Here is a 17,548-nt window from a genome sequence, read left to right as displayed (position 1 = left end):
TTAACATTATAATGTTTGACAATTGAATTTACAAGATGGTTAAGCAATTTTTTCATGAGCTTGCTATTCCTGCCAAATGCTCAAGTATTGTGTCTTCTACTTTTCTATTTTCCTTTTGTGATTTTCATCAAGGTATCTTTGTTCATCAGTCCTAGTATATTGCAGATCTTCTGCACAAAACTGATATGCTTCATTGCATGCGCTGCCTCACTCCTTGTCATCCAAATCATAAGTTGTTAAATCATGGTATTCTTCTGTTTTGGATCCTAGTCTCTACAGGAGCATCGTTGGGGCAGTGGGTGATTACTTGAAACGATGGGTATAATATTGATGACACAATACGATCTGCAAATGAATGTTTCTTATAGTACGCATATCCATGTATAGCAAGTAAAGTATCACTTAATTGGTTCTTAGGTACTATACCGTCATTTCAGTTACTTTGTGTAGAAACTATTCATGCATGTTCCGACTAATACATTCAACCCCCGTAGCGAAGCGTGGACACATTTTCTAGTGGTCCCTAAACTACTGCTATGTAAATCGTTGATAGAGATAATTACAATCACAATATCAATTACGACAAATAGGAAAATCAAACCAAAAAAGAAAGTATCTCAACAGAACACTTGTGTGTAACTGGTTATTTATGCAAGTACGAATTCCACATTACTAAACACAATTTGCAACACTCTGTAGTAATCAGGGTGGTGCAGATATCAATTACATGTTTATGAAGTTTGTTGTCAACATTAAGAAAAAAAATTATAAAATAAAATAAAATTCCATAACTTTTCCTTATTTGATAGACTGCTCGTAGCAAGAATTCTAATGTGAAGTTGGAGCTGCATGTTCTCTATTTTCATCTACTTTTGCAGGGCCGATAGCTTGTTGATGGTAAGCATACCAAATGGCTCAGGAAGGCAAGGAAAACTCTGAGCGGATAGATTCTGTGACACAAAATGCATTGTCGGACGCAGCCTGGGACGCGTTCGTATACAAGCCAATGCTATACTCATTACAAGCACCACTGCCTTTGCCAATTCATTGGCTGGAGGCTCTAGTCGTTGATCTAACATATCTTTCAGAAGCAAGCCTACATTTCCTTTCATTGACGTTGATGATTCTGATAGTTGGGACTCCAACATATCCCCGGGGTGCCTTCCCATCATGACTTCTAGTGCCACCACTCCGAAGCTATAAACATCACACTTGTCCGTCACCTGCATAATATATGCAAGCTCTGCGTATAAAGAGAACAAAATATGTCAACTCTACAAAAGATAGTACAAAGTTGCACAACATTAAAATTTTTACATTACCTGGGGCCATGTATCCTAGCGAACCAACAATGTTGGTCCAGTTGGATGAATCAATACTCAACAGTTTTGCTGTTCCAAAATCTGAGAGTCGGGGCTCGAAATCCTGCTCGAGCAATACATTATTGACAGTTACATCACGATGCACAATTGGTGGTGAGCAGTCATGGTGCAGGTAAGAAAGTGCACGAGCAAGTCCTTGCACAATTTTAACCCTTGTTTGCCAGCCAAGTTCAGTAACCCCTTCTACCCCATACAATGCTTTTCCGAGGCTACCTCTCTCTAAGTATTCATAAAGCAAGAATATGCAACCCTTCCTTGTAGAGAAGCCATATAGCCTTATGACGTTTCGATGCCGGATAGTTGTCAAAGTTCGGATTTCATTCTGAAAACTTTGAAGATTGATCGCTGGAACGTCATTAGAGTCGTCCGTGTTAAGCCTCTTAACTGCAACAACTTGGCCTGATTGGAGCTCTGCCTTGTAAACCTTTCCAAAACCTCCTTCGCCAATGCAGTATTTCTCATGAAAGTCATCTACAGCCTTCACAACTTCTGCAAACGTAAATTTTACTTCCTCTTGCAATATCATTGCTTCAAAATTCTCAAAGTTTTGAGAAGTTTTGATTACCTGAGGCCGGATCGTGGACCTCTTACCAAACATGAGAAAGAGAGCAGCAATGGAAATTGCACCTACTGTGAAACCCAGAAAGGAATAAAGGAAAATAGATACTATATTCTTCTTAGCACTTTTGGAATTTGTACTGGAGGACTTACATTCAGTTGGTCCTTCTGCACGACTCCACAAGCCATAGTTACCAACAAAAGCACTTGTTGGCACCTTATTGAAAATGCCACAAGTTGGGAATGGCCCTGTTAAGTTGTTATACGAAAAGTCATACATACTTATATTTAGAGTCAACAGGTTAGCTAATGCTGATTGGATTTCGCCTGAGAGATGATTGTGTGAGGCATTGAAAACGTCTAATTCTGTGAGCATGCGCAATTCTGATGGTATTGCACCCGATAGTGAATTGCTACTGAGATTCAAGTAGTCCAAACCTGTTAAACCTACGGCGAGAAATAGAAAACTTGGTATTTCCCCTATCAAATTGTTATTAGACAATGAAAGAAGTTTGGGGTCCAACATACCTGAAATCTGTGGGATCACTCCTGTGAAGTTGTTAGCGGACAAATCGAGTCTCTTAAGACGAGATAAATTGCCTAGACTCTGAGGAATCTCTCCTGTCAAGTGGTTATCGGACAAATAGAGTTGCTGAAGCTGAGTCAATTTGCCTAGACTCTGTGGAATCTCTCCTGTCAAGTGGTTATTGGACAAATAGAGTAGCTCAAGCTGAGTCAATTTGCCTAGACTCTGAGGAATCTCTCCTGACAAGTGGTTATTGGACAAATACAGTTCCTGAAGCTGAGTCAATTTGCCTAGACTCTGAGGGATCACTCCTGTCAAGTTGTTATCAAACAAATCGAGTCTATAAAGGTGAGATAAATTGCCTAGACTCTGAGGAATCTCTCCTGTCAAGTGGTTATCGAACAAATCGAGTTGATGAAGCTGAGTCAATTTGCTTAGACTCTGAGGAATCTTTCCTGTCAAGTGGTTATCGGACAAATAGAGTACATGAAGCTGCGTCAATTTGCCTAGACTCTGAGGAATCTCTCCTATCAAGTGGTTATAAGGCAAATAGAGTACCTGAAGCAAAGTCAATTTGCCTAGACTCTGAGGAATCTCTCCTGTCAAGTGGTTCTGGTCCAAAGAGAGACTCTGAAGCTGAGATAAATTGCCTAGACTCTGAGGAATCTCTCCGCTGAATTTGTTGGAATAAAGGATTAGATACTGCAATTGTGTCAACTGCCCAATTTCTGCTGAAATGGTTCCGCTGAAGCTATTCTTATCAAGGTGCAAATAAACCAATTTCGTCCAATTGGAAACCAGAGAAGGAAGGATTTGACCAATAAATAGATTATTAGACAAACGCAATTGAATGAGGTTTTTCAGATTGGACAAGGACAGAGGCAGTTCCCCATTGAGTTTATTGGAAGACAGGGACAAGTAGGTGAGGTTTGTGCAAAGACCAAGATCAGAAGGGATAGAAGAGTTTAAGGAGTTGTATGAAAGATCAAGGAACTGGAGATCCCTGAGTTTGCCTATAGAGGGTGGAATTTTCCCTTCCAGAAGATTCCAACTCAGGTCAATATGTTGAAGACCAGAAATCAAACCTATATTGTCCGGAATTGGGCCAGAGAATTGGTTATGAGTGTAGTAAAGAGGGTTGTTGCCAAAGTCCAAAGTTGTGAGCCTGGAGAGATTTCCAATGGCAGATGGTATAGGCCCTCGGAAATAGTTGCCACTCAGGTTCAAGTGGGTGAGATTTGGAAATAGGGAAAAGTCGAAAAGAGCCAGTGTTCCGATAATTTGCATATAGGAGAGGTCTATTTCGGAGACTGTTCTGGTTTTGGTGCAGACAATGGCAGTCCAGTTGCAGAGGCTGTTGAGGTTGGTGAGGGACCATGAATGGAGTAGCGAAGGTGAAAAGACAGCCTTCCATTTGATGAGCGATTCTGCTTGTTTTCGTGGAGATATCGATGTCGTTTTGATCAGTGGCAATGCGAACAGCAGCAGGAGAATATAATGAAATGTCATGGTTTTGAGTTGCATGATGATCTGTTATTTTTTCCCTTTGTCCAAGGCACAAATAAATGGGAGCTAATAACAACTTTGGAGGTGCATGCAGAGTTTATGATCCTTTCTTGACGCTTGGAATTTCGCACATGACCATTAAAGGATGCGTGCCTTTAATCCTCTGCTGCCTCTGACTTCCAATAAGCTCAATGGATTGCCGTTGCCGGGCCCGCCGAAAGCTTCATTGGGTCGGCCGTTCCGAGAAGCTACCCGAAAGTATCAAGTCTTTGGTCAACAATGATAATATACAGCATCATCATTAATTCATTAGTATCAAGTCTTTAAGTCTTTGGTCAACAATGATAATATACAGCATCATCATCATTAATTCGTTAGTATCAAGTCTTTGGTCAACAATGATAATATACAGCAGCATCATTAATTCATTAGTATCAAGTCTGTAAGTCTTTGGTCAACAATGATAATCAACAATGATAATATACAACATCATCATTAATTCGTTAGTATCAAGTCTTTAAGTCTTTGGTCAACAATGATAATATACAGCAGCAGCATCAGAGAATCTTCTAGTTCCCTTTATATTTTTCAATTTTTGTTGTCCCTTTACCTTTGTCGAATGAATGCGAAATATTTGAAGCAGCATAAACTCTCCGATAATGTATTTACCAGTCCAATCTTGCCTTCAGTGATCTCCAATTGGAGTCTAGTTGTCCATTTGAATCTTCGACGCAATAGCTTCAGTGGGAATATTCCACCTGAGCTTGGGCAGTTGACAGATTTGAATTATCTAAGCCTAGACTCTAATTATTTTGGTGGGGGACTTCCTACTCAAATTGGAAATCTAAACTTGCTATGCACACTAAACGTGAGCAGGAACCATTTGACAAGAGTGATCCTTCAGAGTATCGGCAATTTCACTTAGATTCAATTTCTCAATTTGTCTGATAACAATTTGGCAAGAGTGATCCCTCAGAGTATCGGCAATCTCACTCTGATTCGGTTTCTCAATTTGTTTAGTAACTATCTGACAGGAGTGATCCCTTTGAGTACGGGCAATTTCACTCAGATTGAGTCTCTCGATTTGTCTAATAACAATTTGACATGAGTGATCCCTTGGACTATTGGCAGTTTCACTGAGATTCAGTATCTCAATTTGTCTAATAACAATTTAACAAGAGTGATCCCTCAGAGTATCGGCATTATCATTAGATTCGGTATCTCAATTTGGCTAATAACTATATGACGGGGGTAATGCCACCTGATCACGGCATGTTTGACAATCTACAGTTTTGTTACCAAATGGATTTTAGCAGCAACTAGAAAATTTTACCCGCACGTTGTTGCGGGAGCAAAAATATAACTATAAGAGTATGTTTTAACATGTAAATATGCAAAGTGTTATAAATACTAATCAGAAAATGGAATAAACATATTTACAAAGCTGTCAAAATTTATATAACTTACAGAAAAGACATTATCAAATGCCTTATTAGTATAGAAAAATGATTAACCTAGTATTCCACCTTGATAATTCATGTTTGGATCAACCATTTACACACAAAAAAATGTGATCCCATACTTGTTTGTTTTGGATAACAGATGCAACCATCCTTTAACACATGAGCAAAAGTTTTTTGGTTGAAGCAGTCACTGCAGAAAAAATAGTTTTGATCATCAGAAAGAAAGAAAGAAAGAAAAAAAAATGTTAATACACATGTAATAAATAGTTTGAAACAACCAATAATAAACAACAGTTACCAAATAGAAAACAAAGCTTACAACTTAAATAGAAAAGAACAATCTACTGCTGCAAGCAACATAACGTCCACTTTGCAGATTTTTGTGGAACCACTTTGCAGGTTTTGTGGAACCACTTTACAGGTTCTGTGGAACCACTTTAAAAATTCAAATCTTTAAGCACCTGATGATAAGTTGAGAGATTACTTTTTAATTATCAAAACCACTATTGGATTTATGCAGACACAAAATCTCACAATATTATAACCACGACCTTATGCATAATAGGAACAACACTATAATCATCTGTCTACCAGAAATTAACTCTTCTACAGCAGCAGCAAGTGTAACATTATGTTGTGAAAAAAAATCGTCTTTAATTGAAACCATGTCAGAGACCAAAAGTTAAAATTAGTAGACTCCTTTGTTTGGTGTCACTCGAAAAGTGAATAATCATGCAAATACTATTAAGGGTCTATGGGCTGCTTACTGTGGTGTGGCCACTGTCTGAAGCAGCAAGAACCATTCTAACTTAACACTCCACATGTTTTCTGGCTTAAGATTAGAAAGAACACACTCTCCAGTTCTGCCACGGAACAATTAATATGAATAAACATTGACAAAAATTGATAGTAACTTAATACCCCCAAAAAAGTAATGAGCAAGTATGAAATTGTGAGTCACAGTCGGAGTAAGAGTAAGACGAAGAGAAATATTATATTGTGAGATTGTGAGCAAGAGTGAAAATAAGAGTGAGAGTACCACACAGAAATTCTACAAAGAAAATAAAAAAACAACAAAATCACACACAGTGAGTGAGAAAAAGATTATATTGTGAGATTGGGAGTGTGAAATAAGGAAAATAAATTTTAAATAAAATTGTTGCACTCTCACCGTTTAAAATTTGGCAGGAATGGACAATTTAATAAAAGAGCAAAAAATTGCACCACCAATGATTGTACAACAGGATTCTTTGGCTGCTTTCCTATGTACCAATCCTTAACTGCAAGCCATGAAAACCAACATTATCAAACAAAGTATAAAATTGTTTTGTAAAACAGAAAGTAAATGTAAATTGATAGAAACAAAGGGAAAACCTACAATGCAGAAATTTTATTCATGAAAAGTATCCCATTTTTTAACCACTATATAGCAGAACACAAAATCTATAACCAGCACATATTTCAACTTTATAATACAATTAAAAATAACAAAAGACTGAACTAAACTGTCAACACAGATCATTTATACAAATTTTAACCAAAGATGTCCAAAATTGTTTTAATTTCATAAATACAATTACAAAAACGCAAAGATGTTTATAGATAGGTTGAATTACAAAAACAAGTTAATTGATAATAGTTCTCAAACAATATACATTTCAGAGAAGAAGAGCCAATTCTACATTATAGGTTTCCTCTGTCTGTGTCCATTTACATTAGCCTTTTATTTTACAACAGAAGTTTAGATTTGAATTTATGTGGTGGTAGTTGAGTGCAACATTTCATTATTTTGAACCATATTATATAGTTGCCCTGTATTCAGGTTATCCTTAATCCAACACAACACCATGTTATACTTGCAATCTCTGTCAAATAACAAACTTTAGAGCAAAAACAGTCTTCTCCAATTGGGATTAAAAACATCCACCAAATGATTTCAGATCAGTCTCCAAAAAATGATTTCAGATCAGTCTCCAAGCTTGTAAAACATGTTTTTATGCAAACAGAACAACGAAAAGTACAAAAAACTTAAAACCAACCAAGTGGTTTTCTTAAAGGAAGAAATTGGAGCTAACACAAACAGAATGTATCAAATTAACAATATGCAATCAACGACCTATTTCATAACAAAAACAGCTAAAGGCTTAGACCCAAATGAGATTAAAAGTTAGGAATTCACAAACCAAATTGAAAATCTAATTCCAAAATTCCAAACACCCACCAAATGGTTTCGGATAAAGTTCTAAAGTTGAATACATGTTACCAATACATAAGGTTACATAAGAATGAGAAGTATGAAAATTTTAAAACAAAGGGCCAATCGTGCTCTTTGGCAAATTACAATTTAAGTTTGGCTGCTTTTCAGTTTCACTCTACCCTTAGATTTGTTCTTCTTTATGAGTAGACCTTCCAACCCAACATCTACCCACAGATATAATTGTCCCTAGCTATACCAACACGAATCCAAAATCATATATATTGTCCAATGTAAACTAATTCTTAGATAATTAACATGTTCAAATCCTTATTTTCTCATAATAAAATAACAGAAAATTAAACAACCCAAAAATCAAAACAACCCCACTTGTAGTTTTAGCTCACTAATCCATCGGATAAATTGATGCCAAATTCAATCAGAAAACATACAATTAACAACAACCCAGAAGAGCCATCCAAAAACCCAACAAATTAACCAAAAAATACCACTTGTACTTTTAGCTTAGTCTTCCAATTGAATCAGATATACCATCAAATTTCAATCAGAAAATAGAAAATTAAGAACCCAGAATTTTCACTCACCTGCTGTGAAACTCGTCCCTGTTGAGCAGCAGTAGGAACAGGTAAACTGGGTGATATATACAACCGATTAAAACACTCAACTTTAGCTGCTTCAGCTACATAACAGAAAAAGAAAAAAAAGTTAATTTAACTATAATTAAGTAATCTGGTTTAAGATATATACCTCATCCCCAGCATTCATACCAAAATCGATATTGCACGGTATCTTATTCTCAATCAAATACGGTCCACCTACACGTTTCAAAATTCCTACAGTGTCAGTAATGATTTACCCTTTGTTTTGGCAAAAGGCTTTTTGCATACGCTAACATTTTAGTCAACCAATTTGCATGATAGGAACCGTAAATTGGCAGCACAACAAAAGAGGATCAACAAAAATCTCGACAATTACCTGAAACTACCATTCCACTTCTTTTCAATTGTGAAGCACTATACATGTTTCACTTCCAAATGCTCATATACATGATCAAACCTAAAAATAAAAATAAAAATAAAAATAAAATAAAATAAAAAATAAAATAAAATCGTTGGAGAATCATAAGATGAATGACTCACATGCTTTCTATCTTGGCAGCTTAGTTTCAGGAAGCGAACATGTGCACAATGGGACCGTCTATGCCTTCAGTTGAATGTGAGTTGAAAAGACTATTCGCAATAGCTTAAACCAACTCGGTCCCTCTCTTTATACATTCCTTCACTAATTCCTCCCTAAATACCATGAAAAAAACAAATCAGAATTTCACCCACTGAACAAAAACCCATCAGCGTAGTGTGATAAATTCATTATTTCACTTATGACTGCCACTTTACTGATGGGATTAATCCAAATAAAATCCCAATTTTCAAAAGTAAATTTTCAATTAATTTCTCAAAAGCAATAATTTCAAATGCCCAGAAGTATACAAAATATTACCAAAAAATAGAGATATATTGAATAAGTAAAGAAAAATAACTTAGAGAAGGGGATGGAGGGGAATCTGTGATGAGGGTCGAAGGCTATGAGATTACCCAGATCGACTTGAAAATGCTGCTGTCGGGTCTCCATTGCTGCTTTCCTGCAGTTGCTTTTCATCCTCTCCATTCGACAGTCCAGGTCTGCAACCTAAAAACATACAGAAACGATTAGCTTCGCGGTCGGATTATCAAATCATGCGGTTACAGGACCGACATGCACGCAAATAAAAAATTCATCAATTTGTTTTTTCTGAATCCATAATTCAAATTGGAGTTCGAATTCAACGGAAAAAAAAATACATAAATCCATCAAAAATTTTGCCCAGATGAAAAAAGAAATAAAGAATGAATTAGAAGCTTTTAGCAAAAGAGTTTACCTCAACAGGTCTCTCTCTCCCTCTCCCCTGTAAATTCACCGAACCTAGAAAAAGCCATCTGTAAATTCAAAACAACCCGCAAAATCACAAATACAAAATTCAAACAAAAAATCCATGCGAACATCGAAAACCACAAAAACAAAATTTGAAACAGCAACACGGAGAAAGTCACGAAACTTACCAGAAGACTCTAGATTTCGTGGGTAAAAAACCGATACTGATCGAATCCAAAAACTGATGAAATCTGTAGCCACCGAGAGGTTTTAAAATCACAAAAATTTGAACAAAGAAAAGAGAATTCAAAAACCAAACCCAAAACAAATATGCCGGAGAACTCACCAGGAAACCCAAGGATTCTGCAGGATTGACGATTTCCTGAAAACCAAGCTTTTTTAGGTTTAAACTTTCTTCCCGAAGGCAACAGATGTAACATTCTTGGAAAGAAAATTCGATCACGAATTGAAAAAAAAAAGTGAGAGAGAGAGAGAGAGAAACGAACCTTCATACGGAGGCTAGTGATCCGGAGCTCGAGAGAGATCGAGAAATCTGTGGAAGCAAATGGAAGAACCCTGATTTTCCATCGTTCTTCCGTTCTAGGATGAGAGAAACGGAAAGAGAAGGAAAGAAGAGGAAAGTGAACAGTGGAAGATGCTGCAAGCACACAACACGAAGAAATCGAGAGATTTCTATCGCACAGCAGGGACAAAAACGGCATTTTACTGTATAATATACACAAAAAGCTAAACTTACAGAACAACTGAAGGGTAAAAAAAGGAATAACACTGGCAAAAGAACAGTAAAAAAGACACAATAAGAATTAACAGGAAAGTATAATATAATTTACTCTCGGGAGCTATACCATCAAACTTAGGCGAGCTCGCAGGATTAGAGATTTTCAATATATCACACAACCATCTCTCAAGGGAAATCCCATCAGAATTTTTTAACATGGATAGACTAACCATCTATGACTTTCTTATAACAACCTCACAAGGCCAATTCCAACTTGTGGCATTTTCCAAAATGCACGAGCTGATGCTTTTGTCGGAAACTATGGAATGTGGAGAGATGCAAGGGGAAAGGCTCCATGTGATTCCTCTAGCGGAAATTCTGAAATAAACAACGACAATTCGAAACGAAAAAACATCAATAGTGTCATTATTGTCATCATATCCTTTTTGGGTTTTGACGTGGTTGAAACTATCATTGGTTTCTTTATCTTTTTAGTATTATGCAAGAGATCCAATCTCGAGCATCAGGATATCAAAACTTCTCAGAACTTTGAGAATTTTGAGTCGATGATATTGCAAGTGGGAGTAAAGTTTACATTTGGGGAAGTTGTGAAAGTCATAGATGACTTTCATGAGAAATACTGCATTGGGATAGGAGGATTTGGAAGAGTATACAAGGTAGAGTTGGAGTCAGGCCACGTTGTTGCAGTTAAGAAGCTTAATATGGTAGACTCTCACGACATTCCAGCAATTAATTCTGAAGTTTTGAGAATAAAATTTGAACTTTAATAAATATCCGACATCGCAACATCATAAGGCTTTACGACTTCTGTTCAAGGAGAGGTTGCATATTCTTGTTTTATGAATACTTTGAGAGAGGCAATCTGGGAAAATCATTGTATGGGGTTGAAGGGGTTACTGAACTTGGCTGGGCTACAAGGGTCAAAATTTTGAAAGAACTTGCTCATGCACTTTATTACTTGCACAATGACTGCACTCTGCCAATTGTGCACCATGATGTAACTGTCAACAATGTATTACTCGATCAAAATTTCAATCCTCGGCTCTCAGATTTTGGAATTGCAAGACTGCTAAGTACTAATTCATCCAACTGGACACATATTGTTGGTTCATTTGGCTATATGGCACCAGGTAATGAAACACTTAAACTTGTACATTTTAGGTTCATATTAATTTTAGCATCTTAAAATACTGTTTACTTTTTTTGACGTGCAAAGCTTGCATTGACTATGCGGATCACAGATAAGTGTGATGTATATAGCTTTGGAGTCGTAGCCCCATAAGTGATGATGGGAAAGCACCTTGGGGATATGCTATAATCCCAACTATTAGAATCATCAAGATTATCGCAGGACAACATAGGGTTGCTTTTGAAAAATGTGTCAGACCAACGGCTTGAGCCTCCGACCGATGAATTGTCAAAGGCAGAGGTGCTTGTGATGTGTTTAGCGCTGGCTTGTACACGTGCGCATCCCAGTTCTTAACCTCCGATGTCTTTTGTATCATGATAACTATCAGCTCAAGCCCTGCCTTACATTCCTAAACATTTGGTATTCTGAGCATTAACAAGCTAATGGGGCTGGGACAACAAGCTAATGGAAGCTAGGAGCCGAATTATATGTTTACTTGAGCTGTAAGATGGCACATAATGGCCATTACTTTTGTTTCATGTTTATCTATGCTTGAAGCTATTAATCATAATATATATCAACCAAACAACATTTAGAGTGTGTTTAAAAACTATTTCAATTTTAGTTTGCTTTAGTTTTCATGTTTGAGATCTTCTGGCCCACGAATAAAAGAAACCTGCATCAATCGTACAAAAAAAAACTTGTGTAGGGCTTGGCTTGCACTGGATTTTTCTAAGTGACACTACAATCCACTCAAAACTCGCGACTTGGCAAGTTTAAATATAGTCTTTTATCATTTTTTTATATTTCACATTCCCATAATTAATTTTATACTAATTAATATCCATCATAAAATCAATCTAATTTCTCGGGTAAATTACATAAAAGTACCTCAACTATTGGTCTTACGACACTTTTATACCTAATCTTTTTAAAATGACAATGTCATACCTCCGTTAGTTTTTCTGTTAAGTGCTGACGTGGCTACATGCGGGATCCACTTACTAATCCACTGGATTAAAAAATTATTAAATATATTTTTAATAATTAATAATTAATAATTTTAAAAATAATTTTTTATTAAATCATTCTCTCTCCTCTCTCTCTTCTCTGCATCCCCAAAACCCCTTCCCACCCGATTCCCCCCTCCCCTCCCTCTTTCTCTCTCCCCTCCCTCCCTCCCCAATCTTCATCTTCTTCCCTGCAACCCAGAAAAAAAAAAAAAAAAAAAAAAAAAAAAAAAAACCAATTTGTCTTCCCCCCCCTCCCCACCCCCTCTTCTCCCCCACCTAAGCCCAACTTGCAACCTAGAAAAAAAAAAAAAAAAACCATCTTCATCTTCCCTGACCCCTCTTCCCTGCAACCCATCCCTTTCTTCCCCCCTCTCGTCTTCCCTAAACCCTCCACACCCACCCTCACACCCATTACCTGCAACCCAGAAAAAAAACCAGATCTCGTCTACCCCGGCGAAGGTCGATTCTACGGGTGGAGAACTTGGGCGCTGAGAAAATGGGAGGAATAGGTGTGGATTTAAAGAGTGGGGTGTGTATAGGAGGTATGAGAGTGGGCGCGAAGTTGGGTGCGGGGAGAAGACGAATTGGGAAGAAGATGAAGATAAGGGAGAAGAGAGGAGAGGATGAGGGGAAGGGGAAGGGGTCGGGGAAGTTTGCTTTTTTTTTTTTTTTTTTTTTTTTTTTTTTTTTTCTGGGTTGGCAGGTAGGGGGAAGAAGATGAAGATGGGGGATAAGAGAGAGAGACAGGGAGGGGAGGAGGAGTCGGGTGGGAAAGGGTTTTGGGGATTCAGAGAAGAGAGAGAGGCGACAGAGAAGGGGAAGAGAGAGAGGAGAGAGAGAGAGATTTAATAAAAAAATTATTAATTATTAAAAATATATTTAATAATTTTTTAATCCAGTTGGATTAGTAAGTGGATCCCGCATGTAGCCACGTTAGCACTTAACAGAAAAATTAACAGAAAAACTGACGGAGGTATGACATTGGCACAAATTCGTAAGATGAAGTATGACATTGTCATTTTAAAAAGATTAGGTATAAAAGTGTCGTGAGATCAATAATTGAGATATTTTTGTGCAATTTACCCTAATTTCTTCTTATCCCTTTTTTTCTTCCCAAATGTTCCCTCCAAATTATATTTTGCAGTAGGACACTTCATTTTATTCTCTCCCCGTTTCTTGCTTTTCTTAAACAATACATATATATATATATATATATATATATATATATATATATATATTCAGCACCCAGTGGTAATTGGGGGTTTTTGGTTCCTTAAACAATACTCTTTTTGTTTACCCAAAAAAAAAAAACAATATTCCTTTTTTTGTTCATTATACAATTGTTTGTTTGATCGCATATTAGGGTTATTTGTTTCTTTCTTATAATCGGGGGTTTTTGGGTTCGGGTGAGGAGGTTTCTTTATATTTATAATATGAATTCTGTTATTTGGCTATGTTTGACACAACATTTACTTTTCTTTATTATGAGTATTTTAAGAATATGTTAGTCTAATTTTGATTTTTTTTCAATTGATATGAGAGTGCTGAGGCAATGGAGATCTGAAAAATTTGGGAATAAAAAAGAGAGTGAGGAAAAGAAGAAAAAAATGAACCATTACATTGATCTCATGGTGTATGATGTCACATCCCGGCCGGAGGTGGATCACTTTCCGGGTCCGCTCCACCACCATAGCACGATATTGTCCGCTTTGGGCTTACCATTCCCTCACGGTTTTGTTTGTTTTTGGGAACCCACGAGCAACTTCCTAGTGGGTCACCCATCATGGGATTGCTCTAGCCCCCTTCTCGCTTAACTTCGGAGTTCTTACGGAACCCGAAGCCAGTGAGCTCCCAAAAGGCCTCGTGCTAGGTAAGGATGAGAATATATATTTAAGGATCACTCCCCTAGGCGATGTGGGATGTCACATATGATGTATATTAATTAGTATAAAATGAGAATGTAAATATAAAATAATGATAAAATATTTTATTTAAAACTTACCATGAAATTTGAGTGGATTGAAGTATCACTCAACAAAATCCAATGGCAAGCCATGTTCCACACAAATTTTTCTCTAATCATACAGCTCACGTAATCAAAGCGAATGATACTAATATTATTATCAAACAAGAAATACAAATAGAGTAACATATTTATATAATTAATTGAGATTTCTTTTCTTTTTTCTTATCTGTGTCTGTGTAACACACCAGTGCCACCTCATCTTTCCCGCCTTATAAATCCACTTAAATACCGAAAAACCCTCAAAGTCCCCACTGATTCTTCTTCCTCGTCTTCTTTATCGCCTCCTCTGAGACCGCGGCCCCTCAAGGTCTCACCTTTTCGATTCCGAATCCCGCATTTCGCTAATCTCGGCAATGAGTTCCTCGCAAACCCTCAGATCCAGGACACCCAGAAGCCGGGAAAAGAAAGCCCTAAACCCAAATCCCTCGAAAGTCTCAGGCAACGAGGCACTGAGCACCCAGATCCCTCAGAAGTCCGAAGCACTCACCCGCCGTGCCCAAAACGCCAACTTCGCGCTCTCCATAGGAGACATCAGAAGGGCCGCCGCCAAGAGCAAGGAAAAGTTGGTTGTGGTGAAATTTCATTCTTTAAAATCCATCAGATTATGTTTAAATTGTTAAATGCAGTTGTTATTGTTAGCTAATTCATGTTTTTAGTCTTAAATTAATTTTATTGTTTCCCTTGCTTGATTATACTTGCAGCTACTGATCCTGGAAGTTTCAATAACAGCGTCACTGGCCAGCAGGTGAATACTAAACAAATTTTATCTAGCATTGAACCATTTCTTAAGATCTGATGCGGTTTTATTTAAGGAATTTGAAACCTTTACATTGCCATTTCTTATCGTAATTCATGGGTTGCTAGTGCAAATATAGTGCAATCTAATGTTTTGCTGCATACTTGACTCGGTCTCAAATGCAATATGTTGTAATTCTTTCTAATTTCATTTTTTACCTATCTTTGTGTGGATCAGGCGGTACTCGAAACAGTTGCGAGAGTAAAGTCGAAGAAAAATTAGACGAAAGAAGAAAAGTACATGCTTCTAACTTAAATTCAGTACAGTTTTTCATATATTCTTTGTCCTTTGAATCTAGCCATTATGGTCTGTTCTCACCAACTCTATTGTAGTATAAATAGGTCGTTTCAACTACATGATGTTTTCAATCTGGATAATGATAATAGAAGAGAAGATACACCAACACTGATTGATCACAATGTAAGATTGCTTCATGGAAAATATAATTGCTCCAGTTATTTATCTTAACGGTCCTAAATGTAACTTTGTTTGTAATATTTTTAGGACAATGTCTTCATAATATCAAATTCTAAATCAAAATATCCAGTGCTGCAACTAGACTTGAGGTAAACTTACTGGCTCATTACAGTTTCGTTAAGTTCATTGGTCTTCTCTTAACAAAAAATGCTGATTTGAACTCATCTACTGGTTTCATTGTAGATTAATATCAGATTTGGTGGTCTTATTGTATCTGCAACCTGTGGTGGCATTGCCTTTGCTTTCGCTGGACAACTGATCTGATACATACATTCATAAGTACATACGCATGTACTTATATTTCCAAACTTATAGAGAAAACGTAATGCTATGATCGTACTTAATGTTCATATTCTGCTTCCTTCATACCAAAACTTGACAGCTCATTAGTGAATATTTGCTAGCTGGATCCGTTATGGACCTTGGAGGTTTCAACTTCGTCAGTGAAATGGTTCAAGTATGTTTTACCCTGCAATTTTAGTATCCAAGAAGAAATTCCAATTCCAAAAGTGTGCTTATATATATTCAGGGTATGGTTGCTTCCTCCTCCAAAACCAAAAGTGTACTATATACACTACTAATTTTGTTAGTACTAGGGAAATAGTTGATTTTTCTACTTGTATGTATATATATATGGGTTTGATTACAAAATTCTGTAGATTGAAAATCATACTTTATGTTATCATTTACTTGGTACATGAAGATGTTTTATTTTGAAAATGAAAGGTACACTATACATGGAACAAAAATCTTGAGACTGTTGGGGTGTGCCTATGGATGCTAACTTGGTTCTTAGAGACTGTTTTGCATTGCTTCTTTCGTTACTACGTTATATGATATGGAGGACATAATTTTTTTATTTATCATTTTGAAGGTTTCCTGGACCCCTGATTTTTGAATGTGCAAGTCATCAAGAGAAAATCAAGAATGTAAGCTCAGCTCAAGAAGGTTTATATTTTTGCAAGTCCATTTTTCTTTTGCTGCAATTAGATAACTAAACGGTTTTATAGTCTCAAATGTAAGCTCAGCTCAAGAAGGATAAGAACAAAAATTGACCTTCTAAAACATACGTAAAGTTTTATAGTTTCCGGATACAAACTGTCCATATAAATAAAATCTTTTACTGTCAAGTCTTAGTAATTCTGGTATAACTAATTAATGTCTTTTTCTGGGTTTGCTGCCCTTAGTGTTATGATTTGTTCTAGCTAATGGACTATCTGCAAATGTTATGGTTTTCATAGCGGTATTTATGTGGTCTTTCTCTCTCAACTGGGTTTTCTCTGTTGCTGGCCCAATTCACTCTGCTGCAGATTGTTCCCATTTTTCACTTTCGTTGAGGTAAAAGCTCAAATCTGTGTATTTTTGTGTTCAACAAGTTGGTAGGGCAAATTGTACTTTGCTCTGCATATGAGCAATGTCTAAGTTTTACCTATTTTAATAATGCTTGGTTTGTACTTCTTGATTTTTAATTTGTCTTTTTTTTGTATTGAGTTGGACAGACAGTTCATAGGTTTGGTTCCATATTTATTCAGAGAAGAAGAACACAAAGAGGGCAACACCATAACCCTAGCACGATTATGTATGGAATGAATTAAATCTATTAAAGAATTATATTTTGGGTGTGTTGTTAGGAAGAAATTGATGGTTGTTTTAGCATAGTGAGATTGCCCTAGCACGATTATGTATGGTATGCACTATGGACATTATTCACGAAATTGATGGTTGTTTTAGCATAGTGAGATTGCCGTTGTAAGGTTTAAGGATTATGCTTTTAGTTTTCTCTTTAACC

The 17,548-nt window shown here is 36.7% G+C and overlaps 2 protein-coding genes and 1 long non-coding RNA gene across 17 annotated transcripts; 1 reads left to right on the top strand and 2 right to left on the bottom strand.

Annotated features, from left to right (window-relative positions):
* Positions 1–116: 116 nt before the first annotated feature.
* On the bottom strand, positions 117–4,077 carry LOC137726719 (MDIS1-interacting receptor like kinase 2-like). The gene is made up of 3 exons (XM_068465675.1): positions 2,901–4,077; positions 1,323–2,828; positions 117–1,243 (listed from the first exon to the last, which is right to left on the bottom strand). The coding sequence occupies exons 1-3, from the start codon at positions 3,988–3,990 to the stop codon at positions 867–869; spliced, it is 2,973 nt and encodes a 990-aa protein (XP_068321776.1). The 5' UTR covers positions 3,991–4,077; the 3' UTR covers positions 117–866.
* Positions 4,078–5,417: 1,340 nt separating this feature from the next.
* Positions 5,418–10,361, bottom strand: LOC137726715 (uncharacterized). Of its 13 annotated transcripts, none has more exons than XR_011067668.1 (12): positions 10,065–10,352; positions 9,905–9,940; positions 9,747–9,809; positions 9,566–9,623; positions 9,243–9,336; positions 8,790–8,942; positions 8,626–8,706; positions 8,418–8,465; positions 8,235–8,329; positions 6,607–6,715; positions 6,203–6,298; positions 5,418–5,625 (listed from the first exon to the last, which is right to left on the bottom strand). XR_011067668.1 is itself a non-coding variant. In XM_068465650.1 (12 exons), the coding sequence occupies exons 1-3, from the start codon at positions 10,278–10,280 to the stop codon at positions 9,567–9,569; spliced, it is 309 nt and encodes a 102-aa protein (XP_068321751.1). In that variant the 5' UTR covers positions 10,281–10,361; the 3' UTR covers positions 5,418–5,625; positions 5,755–5,896; positions 6,203–6,298; positions 6,607–6,715; positions 8,235–8,329; positions 8,418–8,465; positions 8,626–8,706; positions 8,790–8,942; positions 9,243–9,329; position 9,566. The 13 variants fall into 13 exon arrangements, 9 of the variants coding, with proteins under 9 accessions (XP_068321751.1, XP_068321752.1, XP_068321750.1 ...); XR_011067669.1 differs by having other exon boundaries at positions 9,243–9,329; positions 9,566–9,609; XR_011067667.1 differs by having other exon boundaries at positions 9,243–9,329; positions 10,065–10,351.
* Positions 10,362–15,184: 4,823 nt separating this feature from the next.
* On the top strand, positions 15,185–16,931 carry LOC137725225 (uncharacterized). 3 transcript variants are annotated; one of them, XR_011067477.1, is made up of 6 exons: positions 15,185–15,231; positions 15,460–15,518; positions 15,615–15,702; positions 15,787–15,848; positions 15,943–16,081; positions 16,150–16,931. It is a non-coding gene; the product is annotated as an uncharacterized lncRNA (long non-coding RNA). The 3 variants fall into 3 exon arrangements; XR_011067476.1 differs by having other exon boundaries at positions 15,943–16,289; positions 16,634–16,931; XR_011067475.1 differs by having other exon boundaries at positions 15,943–16,931.
* Positions 16,932–17,548: the final 617 nt, after the last annotated feature.

The sequence above is a fragment of the Pyrus communis genome, chromosome 2 (genome assembly GCF_963583255.1).
Source record: "Pyrus communis chromosome 2, drPyrComm1.1, whole genome shotgun sequence".
NCBI lineage: Eukaryota > Viridiplantae > Streptophyta > Magnoliopsida > Rosales > Rosaceae > Pyrus > Pyrus communis.
The sequence above is the reverse complement of the archived record's forward strand: the minus strand, read 5'-3'. Positions and strand labels throughout refer to the sequence as shown.

Excerpts from the sequence above, each read along its gene's own strand:
- LOC137726719 (XM_068465675.1), bottom strand. The coding sequence starts at position 3,990 with ATGCAACTCAAAACCATGACATTTCATTATATTCTCCTGCTGCTGTTC. Across the intron at positions 2,829-2,900 it reads AAAGATTCCTCAGAGTCTAA|GCAATTTATCTCACCTTTAT; the intron begins GCAAATTGACTC and ends CTCAGAGTCTAG. Across the intron at positions 1,244-1,322 it reads GCTAGGATACATGGCCCCAG|AGCTTGCATATATTATGCAG; the intron begins GTAATGTAAAAA and ends CTTTATACGCAG.
- LOC137726715 (XM_068465651.1), bottom strand. The coding sequence starts at position 10,280 with ATGCCGTTTTTGTCCCTGCTGTGCGATAGAAATCTCTCGATTTCTTCG. Across the intron at positions 9,941-10,064 it reads TCACTAGCCTCCGTATGAAG|GAAATCGTCAATCCTGCAGA; the intron begins GTTCGTTTCTCT and ends CTTGGTTTTCAG. Across the intron at positions 9,624-9,904 it reads CAGAATCCTTGGGTTTCCTG|ATGGCTTTTTCTAGGTTCGG; the intron begins GTGAGTTCTCCG and ends TTGAATTTACAG.